Here is a 16,307-nt window from a genome sequence, read left to right as displayed (position 1 = left end):
TGTCCTGGAACTCACTCTGTAGACCAGGCTGGCCTCGAACTCAGAAATCCGCCTGCCTCTGCCTCCCGAGTGCTGGGATTAAAGGTGTGCGCCACCATGCCCGGCGGGATATTTTCATACTGGCCTCTCCCTGTGGGTTGTAAGGAATGCCTGTGTTGTGAACTATTTTATGTTGGGCACAAAGGTTTTTAAGTGCAGAAGAAGTTAAAGCAAGAGCATTCTTTGTCTTGCGGCACCACCGATGGTCCACGGAGGCAAATGACAGTGTGCAATCGGATGTTTTCAGAAGCATCCCCTGCGTGAGTGGAGGCATAAGCAAATGGGAACAGATATAAACAGAGGCATGCACAAAGTTCATTCTCCCAAAAGAGGAGAAACAAGGAATATCCATCTCCATAACCATCTGGACTAAAGTTGTCATACATGACACCTGGCTTATTATATTGTAAGTCTCTGGCTTGACCAACTACTGAAAGTCACTCTTGTGGCTTTAATATAATCTTATATCTTAATCTGTATAGAAAAACAGTGCCTTCACATCCTTCCCTCTTCCTCAATCATATCTCAAAGGTTTTTTTGTTTGTTTGTTTTGTTTTTCTCTAGACAAGGTTTTTCTATGTAATAGCCCTGGGTGTTCTGGAACTCACTCTGTAGACCAGGCTGGCCTTGAACTGGTCTCTGCCTCTTGAGTGTTTGGATTAAAGGAGTGCACCCCCTACCCCCCCCCCAGAATGTCTCTAATTTACCAGCTAATATAGTCATTCTCCTGAGACCAGATAGGAAATACATACAGAACTTATAGAGAAATTCTTACCTTTGCAGTCAAAGATTTCCTGTCCCAGGGTTAGGGGTGTAGTTAAGTGTCAAAGCACTTGCCTAGCATGTATAAGTCCCTGGGTCCCATCCCCATGCCTGCATAAAAGAAAACATGTCAGTCACTGTGATTTTAAATCAATACAACTATTTTTCCAGACTTATTTTGAGTTATATGCAGAAGTGCCGTCCACTGCTTCCAGGGCTACACCACAAGAGCTTCTCACGGGAGCCTCCACTTTCTGCTTCCCTACCCACCAAGTTAGTAACAAGAACTCCAAGTACCCGGAGGAAAGTAGTCAGAAAATAAATTTCTTCTGGGTCCCTGAATTACCAACAGTCAGTATTCTGATTGGAGCTTATATGAGAAAGAAGAAATCTTTACTTGTACTTGCTGGGTTTTCCCCATGATTTATTTATTTTTAATCACATTACGTCCCACTCTGCAGCACACACTGTTGTTCTTGGTGGTTATCCCATGGTACTGGCATCTCCAAAACTGCTGGGGTCTTGCGCTACAATTGGGCTGCACTTTCACCAATAGGCTCTCTTCACGGTGACAAGCCTCAACTTCTCTCCATGACCCCATCAATCTTGGGGCTTCATTTGCCACAGACACTGCACTTTCAGCAATGGTCTCTCCTGGCTCTCACAGTGCCAAGCCTCAGCTGCTCTCCATGAACTCTCTACGACTTCAAACCAGTACCACCTGGGTGACTCTTACACTGTCAAGTTCAGCTGATAGCACATGGTACAAACTTGGCTGCCTCTGGAACATAGCTTTTCTGTGCTCTCAGAAAACACGTTTCAGAAGATTTCATCTCAACAATGCTGGTATCATTTCCTCCTCCTCCTCCTCCTCCTCCTCCTCTTCTTTCTCTCTTCCTTTTCTTTCTTTTTTTCTTTATTTGCCCTGTCTTTCCTAGAACTCACTCTGTGGACCAGGTTGGCCTCAAACTCAAGAGATCCACCTGCCTCTGCCTCCCTATTTCTGGGATCAAGGCATGTACCACTTCCACCTGGCATTAAGATTTTTATTTTTGTGGATCTGTGTTTACTGGTCTCTCTCTTTTTTTTTTTTTTTTTTTTTTTTTTTGAGACAGGGTTTCTCTGTGTAGCCCTGGCTGTCCTGGAACTCACTCTGTAGACCAGGCTGGCCTCGAACTCATAAATTCGCCTGCCTCTGCCTCCCAAGTGCTGGGATTCAAGGCATGCGCCACCACGCCCGGCTTGCTGGTCTCTTTCAAAAAAATTTTTTTTTGATTTATTTGTTATATATAAGTACACTGTAGCTGTTTTCAGACACACCAGAAGAGGGCATCCGATCCCATTAAAGATGGTTGTGAGCTACCATGTGGTTGCTGGGATTTGAACTCAGGACCTCTGGAAGAGCAGTCAGTGCTCTTAACTGCTGAGCCATCTCTCCAGCCCTCTGGTCTCTTCTTAATCACCATTAATTATTCATCTCCAGATGAGCAGAACTGAATATACCAGCAAGGCAAAGGATTCACTTAAGCAGTTCTGCTACCTTGTTAAATCTTCAGCCCCTATTGACCAGAACCATAGAATAGTAATTCAAAATAACAAATGGCCCCAGTAGTGTCTTTAAACTTCTGTCCCTTCACAAGCCAGGGTCTCTATCCTTGGCATTGCTCTCAAAAGTCTCATCTTCAGGGGCTGGTGAGATGGCTCAGCCAGTAAGAGCACTGACTGCTCTTCCGAAGGTCCTGAGTTCAAATCCCAGCAACCACATGGTGGCTCACAACCACCCATAATGAGATGTGATGCCCTCTTCTGGTGTGTCTGAAGTCAGCTACAGTGTACTTATAATAAATAAATAAATCTTAAAAAAAAACTCTCATCTTCCAACCTTTTACAGAACAGCTCATCAAGCAATGAACACCCTCCCCAAAACGACATGGCCAGGGTTGTCACAGCAATGCTCCACTCCTAAGACCAACTTGTCTGAGTTAAGGTTACTATTGCTGGGGTGAAATACCATGAGCAAAAGCCACGTGCGGAGGAAAGGGCTCATTTCACTCACAGTTGCACTTAATAGGTCATCATCAAAAGCAGTAAGGACGAGAACTCCAAGGGCAGCAACCTGGAGGCAGGAGCCGATACAGAGACCATGGAGGGGTGCTAATTACTGGCTTGTTCCTCATGGCTTGCTCAGCCTGCTTTCTGAAAGAATCCAGGACCACCAGCCAAGGAGTGGCACCACCCACAATGGGCTGGGCCTGCCTCCTCCTCAATCAGTAATTAAGAAAATGCCTCAGGAGAGATCAATAGACCATCATCGGTCCTTCCCATCATCAGAGAGGCTCTATTTAGCACCTGATGGGAGCAGATATGGAGACCTGCAGCAAAACATTAGGCACCTCTGCAAACCCCAGGGAGGAGGGGGAGGACGAGTTGTAGAGGTCAGAGGGATCAAGGATTCCAGCAGGACACTGCCCACAGAATCAATGAAGCAGGGCTCATAGGGGCTCAAAGACACTAACAAACAACCAGGGAGCCTGCATGGAGTTCGCTAGGTTCTCCGCACACATTATGGTTGTATAGCTTGGTGTTCTTGCGCAACTCCTAACAATGGGAGTGGGGGCTGTCTCTCACTTTTTTGCCTGCTTTTGGGACCCTTTTCCTCTTACCGACTTGTCTGGTCCAGCCTTGATATGAGGGTCTGTGCTAGGCTAGTCTTACCGAATCTTGTTATGCAGTGGTTAGCAGGTATCCGTGGAAGGCCTGTTCTCTTCTGAAGGGAAAATGCAGGAAAAGTGGATCTGGGGGAGAGTGGGTTGAGAAGAGGTGGAGGGAGGGCAAATTGCATTTGAGATGTAATGTAGAAGAAGAAAAAAGACTGATACAAATAACTGTCTTCAAAGTACCCAAGAATAGAACACCAGGCGTGGTGGTGCACGCCTTTAATCCCAGCACTTGGGAGGCAGAGGCAGGCGGATTTCTGAGTTCGAGGCCAGCCTGGTCTACAGAGTGAGTTCCAGGACAGCCAGGGCTATACAGAGAAACCCTGTCTCAAAAAACCACACACACACACACACACACACACACACAAATAGAAATGTAACCATTTAGAGAGGGGGGGGAAGCCTTACAGGCCTGCCTATATATAGCCTGACCTTACAGAGGCATTTTCTTTGCATTTTGTAATTTTGCTAGTTATGCGTGGTAATGTAAATAGTTTTAGAGATAGAGGGTTGTCAAGGGGGACACACCCGCAGGTTGAGAAGTACTGTTTTAAGTTGCTGAACTAGAGAGATGCCTTCAGTGAGTCCTAGCACCCACATCCAAGGACTCATAAACACTTCTCACTCCACTTCCTGGAGCATCCAATCTCCTTTCTTGCCTCTTTAGGCACTTACATACACACAGGCAAAATCCATGAAGTATGCTGGGCATAGTGGCACATGCCTTTAATCCAGTACTGGGGAGGCAGAGGTAGGTGCATCTCTGTGAGTTTGAGGCCAGCCTGGTCTACAGAGTGAGTTCCAGAATAGGTGGGACTGCATGGAGAGACCCTGTCTCAAAAAATAAGGAAAAAAGTAGCAGAGGAAGATGGTGGCTGCCTTAGCTGCTTGTGGAGCAGGATCTGCACTGGCCTTTGGGCCAGAGGCTCTCACCCCAGACTGGGAAAACCGAGAAGTCTCCACAGGGACCACGATCCAAGGCTTTGTAATCTAATGGGGATGTGGTTCTAGAAGCATACTCCAGAAGAACCACTGGGTTGTACATCGCCAATTAAGTGACTGACAAGCTGACCCCTATCTATGATCACATCTTCTGCTGCCACTCAGGCTCAGCAGCTGAAACCCGAGCAGTAGCAGAATGCTGTCACTTACCAGCTTGGCTTCCACAGTATTGAACTAAACAATTCTCCACTAGCACACATGCCCGCCAGTCTCTTTAAGGAGATGTCTTACCGGTACAGAGAAGATCTGATGGCAGGAATCATCATTGCAGGCTGGACCTCTCAAGAAGGAGGGCAGGTGCACTCTGTTCCCACGTAGGGGATGATGGTAAGACAGTCTTTTGCCATCGGAGCCTCCGGGAGCTCATACATCTATGGCTATGTTGATGCTATCTATCGGGAAGGCACAACCAAGGACGAATGTCTGCCAATGCTCTCACGATGGCTCCAGTGGAGGAGTGATTTCCTTGGCAGCCATTCAAGGATCAGGGGTAGAGTGGCAGGTGCTTTGGGGAGACCAGATCCCCAAGTTCACCAGTGCCACTTTGCCACCTCCCTGAAGCCTAGAGGCAAAAGCTAATAAACAGTTTGTTAAAGAAAAAAAAATAAGTAAACAAATATAATTTTTTAAAACAAATGGTTGTTAAGCCAGGCAGTGGTGGCGCATGCCTTTAATCCCAGCTTTTGGGAGGCAGAGGCAGGTGGATTTCTAAGTTTGAGGCCAGCCTGGTCTACAGAGTGAGTTCCAGGACAGCCAGGGCTACACAGAGAAACCCTGTCTCGAAAAACCAAAACCAAACCAAACAAACAAACAAACAACCCAAATGGTTGTTGCTGGTTTTTTGTTTGTTTGTTTTTTAAGAAAGATTAACGAGGCACAGTGGTGCCCAGCTGCTCAGAAAGCTGAGACACGAAGAGCCCTTGAGGCCAAAGGTTCTAAGCAGCCTGGACATGAAAGCAAGGTCATTTTTAAAAGAAAGAAAGTGTATCATAAAGAGTAGATGTGGATGCAAAGCCTAAACTATTTGCAATCTTAGCTTTTATAAAGTTTATTGAGCCCTGTTGTGCAGGAACCTTTTCTATTGTTTGGCGGGTATCACTGTCCTAGAATGTTTTTGTGTATTATTTTCTTTAGTGTGTGTAGATTTAGATAGCCCTTAAGGCAAACGTTGAGCTGAGAACGTGGAGGGCTGAGACTGGCATTTGCAAGAAGTTCAGAGGGTCTGGCTGCTGGAGTATGAGACTGTCAATCGATTTGCTAGTCAGTGATGCAGATGGTGTCTTTCTGGTCTCAGCCTACAGGTCCTTAGGAAAAGATGTCCTTGACATGGGGAGATCAGGACAACTCGGCCACCTGCGGGATTGATACTTAGATAGGATAGCCGTCTCAAAGAGTCACAGGGACAATTTTCTCTCCTTGGTCCACCACATGCTGTTAGTTTGGTTACTCGGTGGAGGGGGACAAGTAGGTTGAGCTCCCATTCAGGAGAAACAAAGTCCTTCGCAAGTCTATTCTGGCCTTGGTACTAGCATCTCAATTTTCCAGGTAAGGGAACAGGACAGAGCTATGACCTGTCCAAGATCTAAATCTAAGTCCCCGTGTGTGTTGTCTACAGAGCAGCCTTACAATGCAAACGACCTCACAAAAGTCGGGCCACCCCACCCCTGCCCCACCTCGTAGAGACTCCTTCCAGTCCCCATTTCCGCTGCAGAACCTTAACAGCTAACATTTGGGGATGCTTCTTGCATATCATCGCAGTGACCACCAGCTCAGAAAATTATCAACATTTACTATCACACTCATTTTGGCTGCCACCAGCCAAAGTCTATTATTAGCGTTTATCTCCAACTAGTCACCCGCAGGCACAAGCTACGTCATCGCCAAACGCAGCTCGGGAATCTTAGAGAAGACGGCTCTTCCGAACATCTAGCTTCTTTGATTTGCTCTCGAATCACTGCACTACACAACTGATGTGGATCCGTAGGTCTCCTAGGATGACTAGCCTGGAATTGAGAATGGCAGCCATAGCAATCAGAACAACGGCAGCGGTGAATGCGGGGGTGGGGTGTGTGCGCGCGCGTGGGGGGGGGNGGGGGTGGTAGCGCTAGGGGCAGATCCGGGTCTCGAACTAGGGAATAGCACCCGCACGCAGGCGCAGCACGCTCAGCTTTCACGGGCAAGCTCGCGAGAGGTGTGGTTTGCGCCCGAAGCGTTTGTGGGCGGACTAGCTCCGTGTTGTGGGCTGAACGTGGGCGGGTAAATGAAAACGCTCAGCCCAATGGAAAAGAAGGGATCAGGTGCCCGGGGCCACACAGGTCGCCGGGAATTTGGCGGCGTGAGCCTAGGGCGGAGTTTGAAAAGGGGGCCGTGCTCAGTGAGCAGGGACGGAAGGATTGGCCAGCGTCGGTGACTGGGCGGGAGATGGGCGGAGGCTTGGAAGGGGCTGAGGGAGCCTGGTTAAACGGTAGTCGTCTGGGAAGGGGGTGGGGTCTGAAGGATTCTGATCGAAAGGGGCAGTCCTCCGAGCTGCGGGGCACGGGGAAACCTCGGGGCGAGATCTGCGCGAGTCGAAGGTGCAGGTTCGGCCCTGCAGGAGGTGGAGTTGAGTGAGTCTTTAAGGGTGCTGCCCAGGCCGCGGCAGCCCGGTCTGGCGGACTAGAAAGGTGGGTGATTTTCGGGGGAAATAGGCTGAAGCGGGCAGGTTGCAGAAGCCAAGCGTTCCGGGCGCAGATTAGAGGTATGAAAGGATGTGGGAAGTGGAGGGGTTGGGGGGGGGGCGGTGATTGGGTAGGGCAGACCTTAGAAGAGCCTGATTGAACCTGGGGTTACCTCGTTTAGTGAATAGGCAAAATGAGGGAAGAGAATCGGATCAAAGCAGCGAGGTCCAGGGGGAACGGACCGGCAGGTTTCCTCTAGCAGAAGATGGCCTTGGGGGGGCGGGGTTTAGGAGGCTCGGGAATGGACCCGGGTGAAGGCTGCGATCTAGAATAGGGGGCGGGGCCTGGGAAGGGACTGGGATGTGGGGGTCCTCTGGACACTCCAGCTGCCTCACCACCAACTACACCTTTGCTAGAGCCTTCAAGGAGCGGAGGCTCTTCAGCCATGACCTCCACCGGCCAAGATTCCTCTACTAGGCAGCGAAAGAGTAGGCAGAATCCCCAGTCACCCCTTCAGGACTCCAGCGCCACCTTGGTGAGGCACCCAGACCTGCCCTGATGGGGGTGGGGTGGGGGGGTGGAGGGTGAAGCCAGCCAGCCATGTCCAGACTCTGATTCTTCTGTATGATTGGCAGAAGCGTGGTGGTAAGAAGTGTGCTGTACCCCACTCCAGCCCCAATCTAGCGGAGGTAAAGAAGAAAGGCAAAATGAAGAAGCTCAGCCAACCAGCTGAAGAAGACCTAGTTGTGGGCCTTCAAGGGCTGGTGAGAGAGGCCTGGCTGCAACTTGGCCTTCTTTACCAAACAAAACAGTGATTTCCCCCATCCTGGACGGATGGCATGAGGTATTTCCTCTGATTGTAGTCCAGAGTGAATCTGGGTTTCTTTTCTTTTCCCCTGCAGGATCTGAACCCTGAGACAAGAGTCCCAGTTGGTACTGGATTGGTGTTTGATGAGCAACTAAATGACTTCCATTGCCTTTGGGATGACAGGTGAGGCTGGCACCTCCAAATTGTCCCCAAACTAGAACATTTACACAAGTGCCCCTTTCTTCTCACAAACAGGAGTGATTTTTTTTTCTTCTAGCTTGTAGTCTGGAAGCAGGTGATTTAGGGAGGCGGGAATCATTCTTGAAAGATTTAAGCCAATAAACAGTTACCGAGTGTCTCCTGTGTGCTGAGAATTAGTGATATATGTGACCAACATAGAAAAGTCCCTTCTCAGCTGACCAGTGAGTGCGAAGGGAGATGATTAAACCCCAACAGTGGTATAAACTGTTCACTGAAGATGAAATGACTGGGAAATCCATGTCTCTGAAGCCTAGGCAACCGGAAACTCACTATGTAGTTTGCATCAGCCTCGAACCTTTGATGAGCCTCCTGTTTTAGCCACTCGGGTGCGCAGATTTCCTGGCACGGCCACTACACTTGGCTAGACGTGATTGTTAGAGGGTCCTGGCCGAGCTAGCAGGAGCCTTCCTTGAGAATGAGACATGTATGCTGAAAAACACCTTTCATTTGCTCTACTTCTCAAAGGAATCTGTTTATTCTTTTTGGCCCTATCTTTAAAATATATTCGCTATCTGACTTCTTCCCCCCCCCCCCCGGTCCCCTGCTTCCAGCCTCCACATTGAAGCCTAAAAAGTACATTTGAGATGACATTTCCTTTCTTAAAATACTTCAAGGCCAGAGCTTTGCTGTTAAGGTAAAGTTGGAATTCTTTACCCTGGCCTCTAAGGTTCCATGTGATTTGGCTTCCTGTCACCCTTTGTGACCTGTTCAGCCAGGCCTCTCCTCATGAGCTCCAGTTTACTTCACGCACACTGGCCACCTTCTCATCTTTCAGTGTGTCAGTCACCCTCTAGCCTTGGGTCTTTATCCTTGACTGATTCCTCGATTCCTCTTTGAACTTTCACAACTATGGAGACTCACAGAAGCCGATGACTGGCCACTACCTCTCTCACATCTGTTCTTAGCTATTTTACTAGCCTCTGCCATTGTCTGTTAATCATTACACTGATATTTGCAAATATAGTAGCCGTCTTCCCCCATCCCGACCTAAAACTAACTCATGATGTCAAGAGGCTTTCTTTATGGTACATTTGTTGAAGCTATAGCAGTAAACAAAGCTGCCTTCAAAAGGAACCAAGAGGTGACCTCTCCAGTGTTAGAGTGGAGGAGCTCAGGTGGGTGGGAGGGTGAGGTTTGACTGGAAGGGGTGCTTCCATTTGGAATACAATAGCTAGGAGGGGGCGGTATTGCTAACATTTGAGCAAAGATACAGAGGGTCCGGGAGGCTAAAGGACTGAGCCATGAGTCATCACTGAAAAGAGTTCCAGGCATGAAAGACAGTTGAAGTCCTCAGGCCTAGCTGAAGAGAATGTGGTTTCATTGAAGAGCAAGGAGCATTGCAGGGAAACAAGGTGAAAGAGGAGGACTGTGGTAAGAAAGAGAGCCAGAATAGCGATGGGAACAGATTCGGGGTTTCTTAAGCCCTTCTCGGTGTGATGGGAAGTTTAGCTTCTACTGGGAACAGAGTCCAAGCTACAAAAGGGTTTTGAGTAGTAGAATTCAAACCACTGGCTGGCTCAGTATACAGGAAGGGCTGTTGGGAGAAGAAGTATAGAAGCAGAGCGGGGTTCTGGTAAAGATGATGGAGCAGACAGCTCAGACTGGAGGTTCCAACGGTGTGAATGGTAGTGGGGAAAAGACTTCAGAAATAACAAAGAAAGGCTGATGTTGTCGGTAAGGGGTAAGCAGCTATGGGGCGGGGGGGGGGGATGGAGATGGGATGAGAGCAGACATGCTCCCTAGCACTTTTGCTCATCTTGTGTGTCTGAGTGATTCCATCCACTCCTGCAGCTTCCCTGAAAACCCTGAGCGGCTCCATGCCATCAAAGAGCAGCTGATCCTGGAGGGCCTCCTGGGCCGCTGTGTGTCCTTTCAGGTGAATCCTCCACATGGTGGGCGGGGGACCTGGTAGGACCTAGGCATGGCCTGGGTTCTAGCCCCCTTTTTTTTTTCCCTTGTGTCTCCCAGGCCCGGTTTGCTGAGAAGGAGGAGCTGATGTTGGTTCACAGGTGAAAATTTAGGAGCTTGGTAGTGTGGGGAGGAGGGTACCCCAGCTCAACCAGGACAGACTGGAGGAATCCCATAGACTCTGTGGCCAGCCTTGGGCAAGTCCCTGAGCCTCTCTGAGTATGTCATTGCTAAAAAAAAAACCTAAGTTCCACACAAATGTGATGGTACATGCCTATAATCTATTACTTGGGACATGAAGACAAGCGAATCAGTAAATCAAGACAGCCTCGGCGGCATAGCAGGTTTAACTTGGGTTTATGAGACCCCGTCTGAAAAAGTCTCCCAACCCCTAAAGAAAAGAAATCTAAGTTCTTTAGGAAGGGTCAGTGTGTATCAGGTACCTGACGGCATCTTAACCCTGTGAAGGGCTAGTGTTATTATAATCTGGTTCGTTAGCTGATGGTAGATACTTGCCGGAATGATCAGAATGAGTCCTGGGGGGCTATAGAAACTCAAAGGAGGACAATGTGTACAAAGCCTGGTACAACGGGGCTCACAGAAAAACTAGCCTCGCAGAGAGAATATCTGAGCTGAGTTCCAAGAGGCAGAAAGGTGGGTGAGCCAGCAAAGAGAAGGGTTGAGGAAAGGAAGACTCTACAGAACTCTTAACTATATAGCCAGAGGCCTAGAAATACAAGTTAATGGCTGTCTCGGGGAACTAAATATATAACCAGAGGTGGGAGACGCTAGAGAAGAAAGAGGGACTGAGGTCTGTGTCCCAGCTGAACCCCTAGGTTGACTGTGGAGGCCGGACTTGCTGAGAGGTCTGGTTGGTAGAAGACCTGACTGCAGAGGGACCAGGGCTGTAAAACCTTTCCTCTATCTTGTGTTCCCAGCCTGGAATACATTGATCTGATGGAGACAACCCAGTACATGAATGAAGGGGAGCTTCGAGTGCTGGCAGGCACCTATGATTCAGTATATCTGCATCCGGTATGGATGGGAACTGTGGGGTCAGGGTGTGACAGCAGGTCTCGGGTGTCTACCGTGTCCATGCCAAGCTCACTGTGGGAAAAAAGAAGCTAAATAGTTAGGGCCATGCTTTCCCCCTCTCTCGCTAACTCTTTCTCTCTGGTTTTCCATGGTCTCCAGAACTCATATTCCTGTGCCTGCCTGGCTACAGGCTCTGTCCTCAGGCTGGTAGATGCACTCATGGGGAGTGAGATTCGGAATGGCATGGCCGTCATCAGGTAGGACTCTAAAGTGTTCGACTTCTTACATTTGTTTAAAAAGTATTTCCACATAGTGGTGCGTGGAGGTGCATGTCTGTAATACCAGTACTTATGAGATGGATGTTAAAGGAAGGCTCAAGGGGGAGGGTTCAGGGCTAGCCTCAGCTATATAAATTTGAGGCCAGCCTGGGCTATATATAAGGCACCTTCTCAAAAAAAAAAAAAGTCCTCCAAATGTGAAATGTGTTATCTCAGGTACCCTGTCTTCATGTGGTTAAAGAGTCAAGTGGCACAAAAAGGGGGTTCAATAAAATTCTCTCTCCTCTTTGTTGATGGACTCCTAAAAGGTGCTCATTGTCACCAGTAACTTCCGTGTCCTCCCACAGATGGTTTTACTCAATTAGTAAGTAATACAGGTATCATAGTTCTTGGATTCAAGGACATGTATTTCTTTTCTATCTGGAACATCTTGAAATTCAGATGCACCTAACAATGCGTGAAGTCTCAAGCCTCAGCCCGTGGCTTTTACTGTTTCATTGTTGCCCATGGAAGGTCAGAACATTTGGCCACAGCTGACTTCCTAGAACTGATAAAAATGCAGAAGATAGTCTTTGTCCTCCTCAGCCCCTTTTTGTAAGCACATGACAACACTCCCTTCCATACCATGCATTTAAAACAACAACAAAAACAAAAAACAACAACAAAAAAAAACCTTGGACATCTTTGAAAGCTCGCTCTCTCTCTCTCTCTCTCTCTCTCTCTCTCTCTCTCTCTCTCTCTCTCTCTCTCTTCAAAACAGTGTTTCTCTGTATAGCCCTGGCTGTCCTGCTGTCCTGGAACTCACTCTGTAGACCAGGCTGGCCTCGAACTCAGAAATTCGCGTGCCTCTGCCTCCTAAGTGCTGGGATCAAAGGTGTGCGCCACCACGCCTGGTGAAAGCTGTCTCTTAACAGTACTTGGGTTATACTCATGTGAGATGCCATTGTACAGACATACTTTTAAGCTAGTCACCTCCTTGCTAGTGGGAATTTTGGTTCTCTTCAGTCTTTGATAGCATATACCAGTGGCACATTTCTAAAGATAGCACTTTTTATTATGTAGGTCTCAACTAAGCCCATGTAGCAAAATGACTGGGTATTAAAGAGGATGCTTTCATACTCTTATGGATAGCTTAATTTATTTTTATTTTTTGAGACTGGAGCTTGCTATACATTCTAGGCAGGCCTTCAACTATAGATCCTCCTGCTTCAAATTCTTCCTTTGAGTGTTAGTATTACAGGCATGTGCCACAATAGCAAATATGGATGTGCGGGTACCTTTTGATGGTTATGTTTAAGTCTCCTTGGTTGAGAGAGTGTTGGCTTGGGGGCATAGAAGCTTCAAAAACCATGGTTACTCAGTTGTTGGCAGACTTACAGAATCTCTCCAGGAAGAATTGGGGACACAGGAGAAGTCCCATCTCTGGAGAGGAGGACTCCCAAATCTGTAGCCTTCCCTTTCCTGCTTAGGCCTCCTGGACACCATGCTCAGCGCAGTCTTATGGATGGGTATTGCATGTTCAACCATCTGGCTGTGGCTGCCCGCTATGCACAAAAGAAGCACCGCATTCAGAGGTTGGTAGCCAGTGACAGACGGAATGTGGGTAGCATGGACTAGGGGGGTGCTGTGGTCTAGGTTGTTCCTCTGTGTTTCACTTAGCCCCCTGCACAGAGTTCCCCTCTCTCCTGCTCACAGGATTCTCATCGTGGACTGGGATGTGCACCATGGTCAAGGAACACAGTTCATCTTCGACCAGGATCCCAGGTACATCCCATGTCTCGCCCTAAGTACTGGATTCTTAACCATCAGGGCCAGCCACAGTGGCTAGGAAGCCATTGACATTCAAGCTTTTCCTTGTTGTCTACTGCCTCCTGATTTCCCTCTAAAGCGGGGACTGTGGCATTCCCATTTCACAGATGGTCTTACAGACAACCTTACAGGTTCCAGTGGCAGGCAGAGAAGTGAAAGACATGGAGTTTGACTTAGTATTTGGAGATCTTGTTCAGCAATTTACCCCTGAGCTGGAAGGGACCTTGGATTAGTGCTTTGTTGTTTCAATTATGACAACATTTCAAACTATTCTGAAAAATTAAATAGCCGGGTGGCTCAGCAGGTTAAGGTGCTTGCCTGACAACCAGAGTTTGATCCCCAGGACCCACATGGTGGAATGAGAAAGAATAGACTCCTGTAAGTTGTCCTCTGACCTCCATATATACATACCATAACATGCACATATTCCCCCCCGCAACCTGTAAAGAGTTGGGCATGCTGGAGCATATACCTTTAATTCCAGAACTTGAGAGGCCAAGGCAGGTGGATTTCTGTGACGAGGCCAGCCTGGTCTATGGATTGAGTTCCAGGATAACGGGGGCTACATAGAGAAACCCTGTCTCGAAAAACAAGCCAACAAAAAAGGCTGTAGAGTATTTCATTGCATTCCTCCTGAACACTCACCATACACACGGTACAGACATACAGGGAGGCAAAATAGCATAGACAGAAATTTTTTTAAAAAAATTAAAAAAAAAACAAAACCTTATTTGTAAAAAGCCATGTAGAACTGGGGATATAGCCCAGCTGGAAGAATGCATGTGGCCCTAGGTTTTATCTCTAGTGTTGTATAAACCAGGCCTTGTGGCATGAGATCTTAATCCCAGAACTCAGGAGGTAGAGTCAGTAGGAATAGGAAGGAATTCAAAGTAAATAAATAAATAAATAAATAAATAAAGACCAGCCCTTAGGACTGGAGAGAAGGAAATTGCCAGAGCAAAGTGGACTATATGAACCTTCACCTTAAAAATGTGTAGCAAAGAAACAAAAAAGATCTGTTTAGAGGAGGCAGATGTGGAAAAGGGCTTACATCCCTGACATCCAAGTGGGAGAGGCAGAGGTGAGACCGCAATGACTGACCCTCCAGCATAAAGGAAGTATCTTAATATATGAGTACAGATTGAGAATTAGAAAAATGTATGAGATAGGGCTGGAGAGATGGCTCGGTGGTTAAGAGCATTGGCTGATCTTCCAGAGGTCCAGAGTTCAGTTCCCAGTGACCACAACCATCTGTAATGGGCTCCGATGGCCTCTTCTGGTGTGTCTGAAGACAGCCACAGTGTACTCACATACATAAATAAAATAAGTAAATAATTCCTTTAAAAACAAGACAACCTGATGACTTGAGTCGCTGGGAAGAACACCGTGCAGAATGAAGCCCTGCATCTGTAGGTTGAGAGTCGTCCATTTGACTCTTCGATTCCGTGTTCTTTTCCATGCCAGGGATTGGGTTATTACAAGCCAGTCAATCCCTCAACCTTTCTTTTTTCTGCCTCTAGTGTCCTCTATTTCTCCATCCACCGATATGAACATGGTCGCTTCTGGCCCCATCTTAAGGCTTCTAACTGGTCCACTATAGGTTTTGGCCAAGGCCAAGGATATACCATCAATGTACCTTGGAACCAGGTCAGTGTCTGCCCACATCAAGTGGGCCTAGCCCACCTTCCCACAGGCTCAAGAAAGGTGACTATTGCATTGTGCTTCTGTGTCTGCAGGTGGGGATGCGGGATGCTGACTACATTGCTGCTTTCCTGCACATCCTGCTGCCAGTTGCCGTTGAGGTCTTGCAGATCTGGGCTATTGGGGGTGAGGGGGTAACACTTTGGGGGTGATCCCTGAAAGCGGGTGTTCACACATAGTATGTCTCCTTCCTCAGTTTCAGCCTCAACTGGTCCTGGTGGCCGCTGGATTTGATGCCCTCCACGGAGACCCCAAGGTAGGGCAGGTTCTCTGGGCTGTTAGACTGAAGGGGGTACACTGAGCTTCATGTCACTCTTATATCCCCCTCAGGGAGAGATGTCTGCCACTCCAGCAGGATTTGCCCACCTAACTCATTTGCTCATGGGTTTGGCAGGAGGCAAGTTGATTCTGTCTCTGGAGGTGAGTAACTCACCGTTATCTAATGCTGTGGATCCCCAAGGGCTTACGATGTTTGTATGTGTTTATCTGGGGTGTGTGTGTGTGTGTGTGTGTGTGTGTGTGTGTATACGTGTGCACACTATGCATATGGTCAGAAAACAGCATGTGGTGGTTGGTACTCCCCTTTCACCGTGTAGATTCTTTTGAGGGATTGAACTCAGGCTTGCTGGCAAGGCCTCTTATGCTCTGATCATCTCAGTGGCCCACATGAAGGGTGAAGGACAGATCTTTTGGGCCTTGGGGATAGAATTAAAAGGTAGAATACTTAGCTAATGTACTGCAAGGGCTTCCATTCTCAGGACCACTAAAAACACGAGCTTTCATGCATATAAGGGGTTCCTTGGAGCTAAAGAGGTGACTCAGTTGTTGAGAGCACTTGCTGCTCTTATAGAGATTGATTCCCAGCATGGTGACTTACAGACCAGTTCCAGGAGATCCCACAGGCTCACACATGAGGCCCATACATATACATACATGTATACAATATACATTACACGGAGTTAAAAACTTCATAAAGTAAATTTAAAAAAAAAAATTGCCAGGCATGGTGGCACACGCCTTTAATCCCAGCACTCAGGAGGCAGAGGCAGGCAGATTTCTGAGTCAGGGCCAGCCTGGTCTACAAAGTGAGTTCCAGGACAGCCAGAGCTATACAGAGAAACCCTGTCTCAAAAACCAAAAAAAAAAAATTAATGGGATCTTTTTTTAGGATTTATTTTTATTTCTATGAGTACACTGTAGCTGTCTTCAGACACACCAGAAGAGAGCACCAGCTCCCATTACAGATGGTTGTGAGCCACCATGTGGTTGCTGGGAATTGAACTCAGGACCTCTTGAAGAGCAGCCAGTGCTCTTAACCAGTGAGCCATCC

General features: G+C 47.8%; 1 protein-coding gene and 1 pseudogene across 4 annotated transcripts in view; both read left to right on the top strand.

Annotated features, from left to right (window-relative positions):
* Positions 1 to 4,386: 4,386 nt before the first annotated feature.
* Positions 4,387 to 5,079, top strand: LOC110314218 (annotated as a pseudogene).
* A 1,402-nt stretch (positions 5,080 to 6,481) lies between these two features.
* The window catches only part of Hdac6 (histone deacetylase 6), an 18,438-nt gene continuing 8,612 nt past the window's right edge, over positions 6,482 to 16,307 (top strand). The window contains exons 1-14 of one of the 4 annotated variants that reach the window (XM_029534361.1): positions 6,482 to 6,568; positions 7,594 to 7,712; positions 7,813 to 7,941; positions 8,080 to 8,168; positions 10,038 to 10,122; positions 10,215 to 10,255; positions 11,093 to 11,189; positions 11,349 to 11,446; positions 12,937 to 13,041; positions 13,163 to 13,231; positions 14,797 to 14,923; positions 15,013 to 15,078; positions 15,174 to 15,233; positions 15,308 to 15,397. In XM_029534361.1, the coding sequence (XP_029390221.1) occupies positions 7,623 to 7,712; positions 7,813 to 7,941; positions 8,080 to 8,168; positions 10,038 to 10,122; positions 10,215 to 10,255; positions 11,093 to 11,189; positions 11,349 to 11,446; positions 12,937 to 13,041; positions 13,163 to 13,231; positions 14,797 to 14,923; positions 15,013 to 15,078; positions 15,174 to 15,233; positions 15,308 to 15,397 (1,146 nt within the window). In that variant the 5' untranslated portion in view covers positions 6,482 to 6,568; positions 7,594 to 7,622. Of the gene's footprint in view, positions 6,569 to 6,943; positions 7,258 to 7,593; positions 7,713 to 7,812; positions 7,942 to 8,079; positions 8,169 to 10,037; positions 10,123 to 10,214; positions 10,256 to 11,092; positions 11,190 to 11,348; positions 11,447 to 12,936; positions 13,042 to 13,162; positions 13,232 to 14,796; positions 14,924 to 15,012; positions 15,079 to 15,173; positions 15,234 to 15,307; positions 15,398 to 16,307 lie in introns of those variants that run through there. The other 3 variants (XM_021187295.1, XM_021187296.1, XM_029534360.1) reach the window with 3 other exon arrangements.

The sequence above is a fragment of the Mus pahari genome, chromosome X, assembly GCF_900095145.1.
Source record: "Mus pahari chromosome X, PAHARI_EIJ_v1.1, whole genome shotgun sequence".
Classification (NCBI taxonomy): Eukaryota; Metazoa; Chordata; class Mammalia; order Rodentia; family Muridae; genus Mus; species Mus pahari.
Note: the sequence above shows the minus strand (reverse complement) of the source record. Positions and strands in the feature narration are given on the sequence as shown.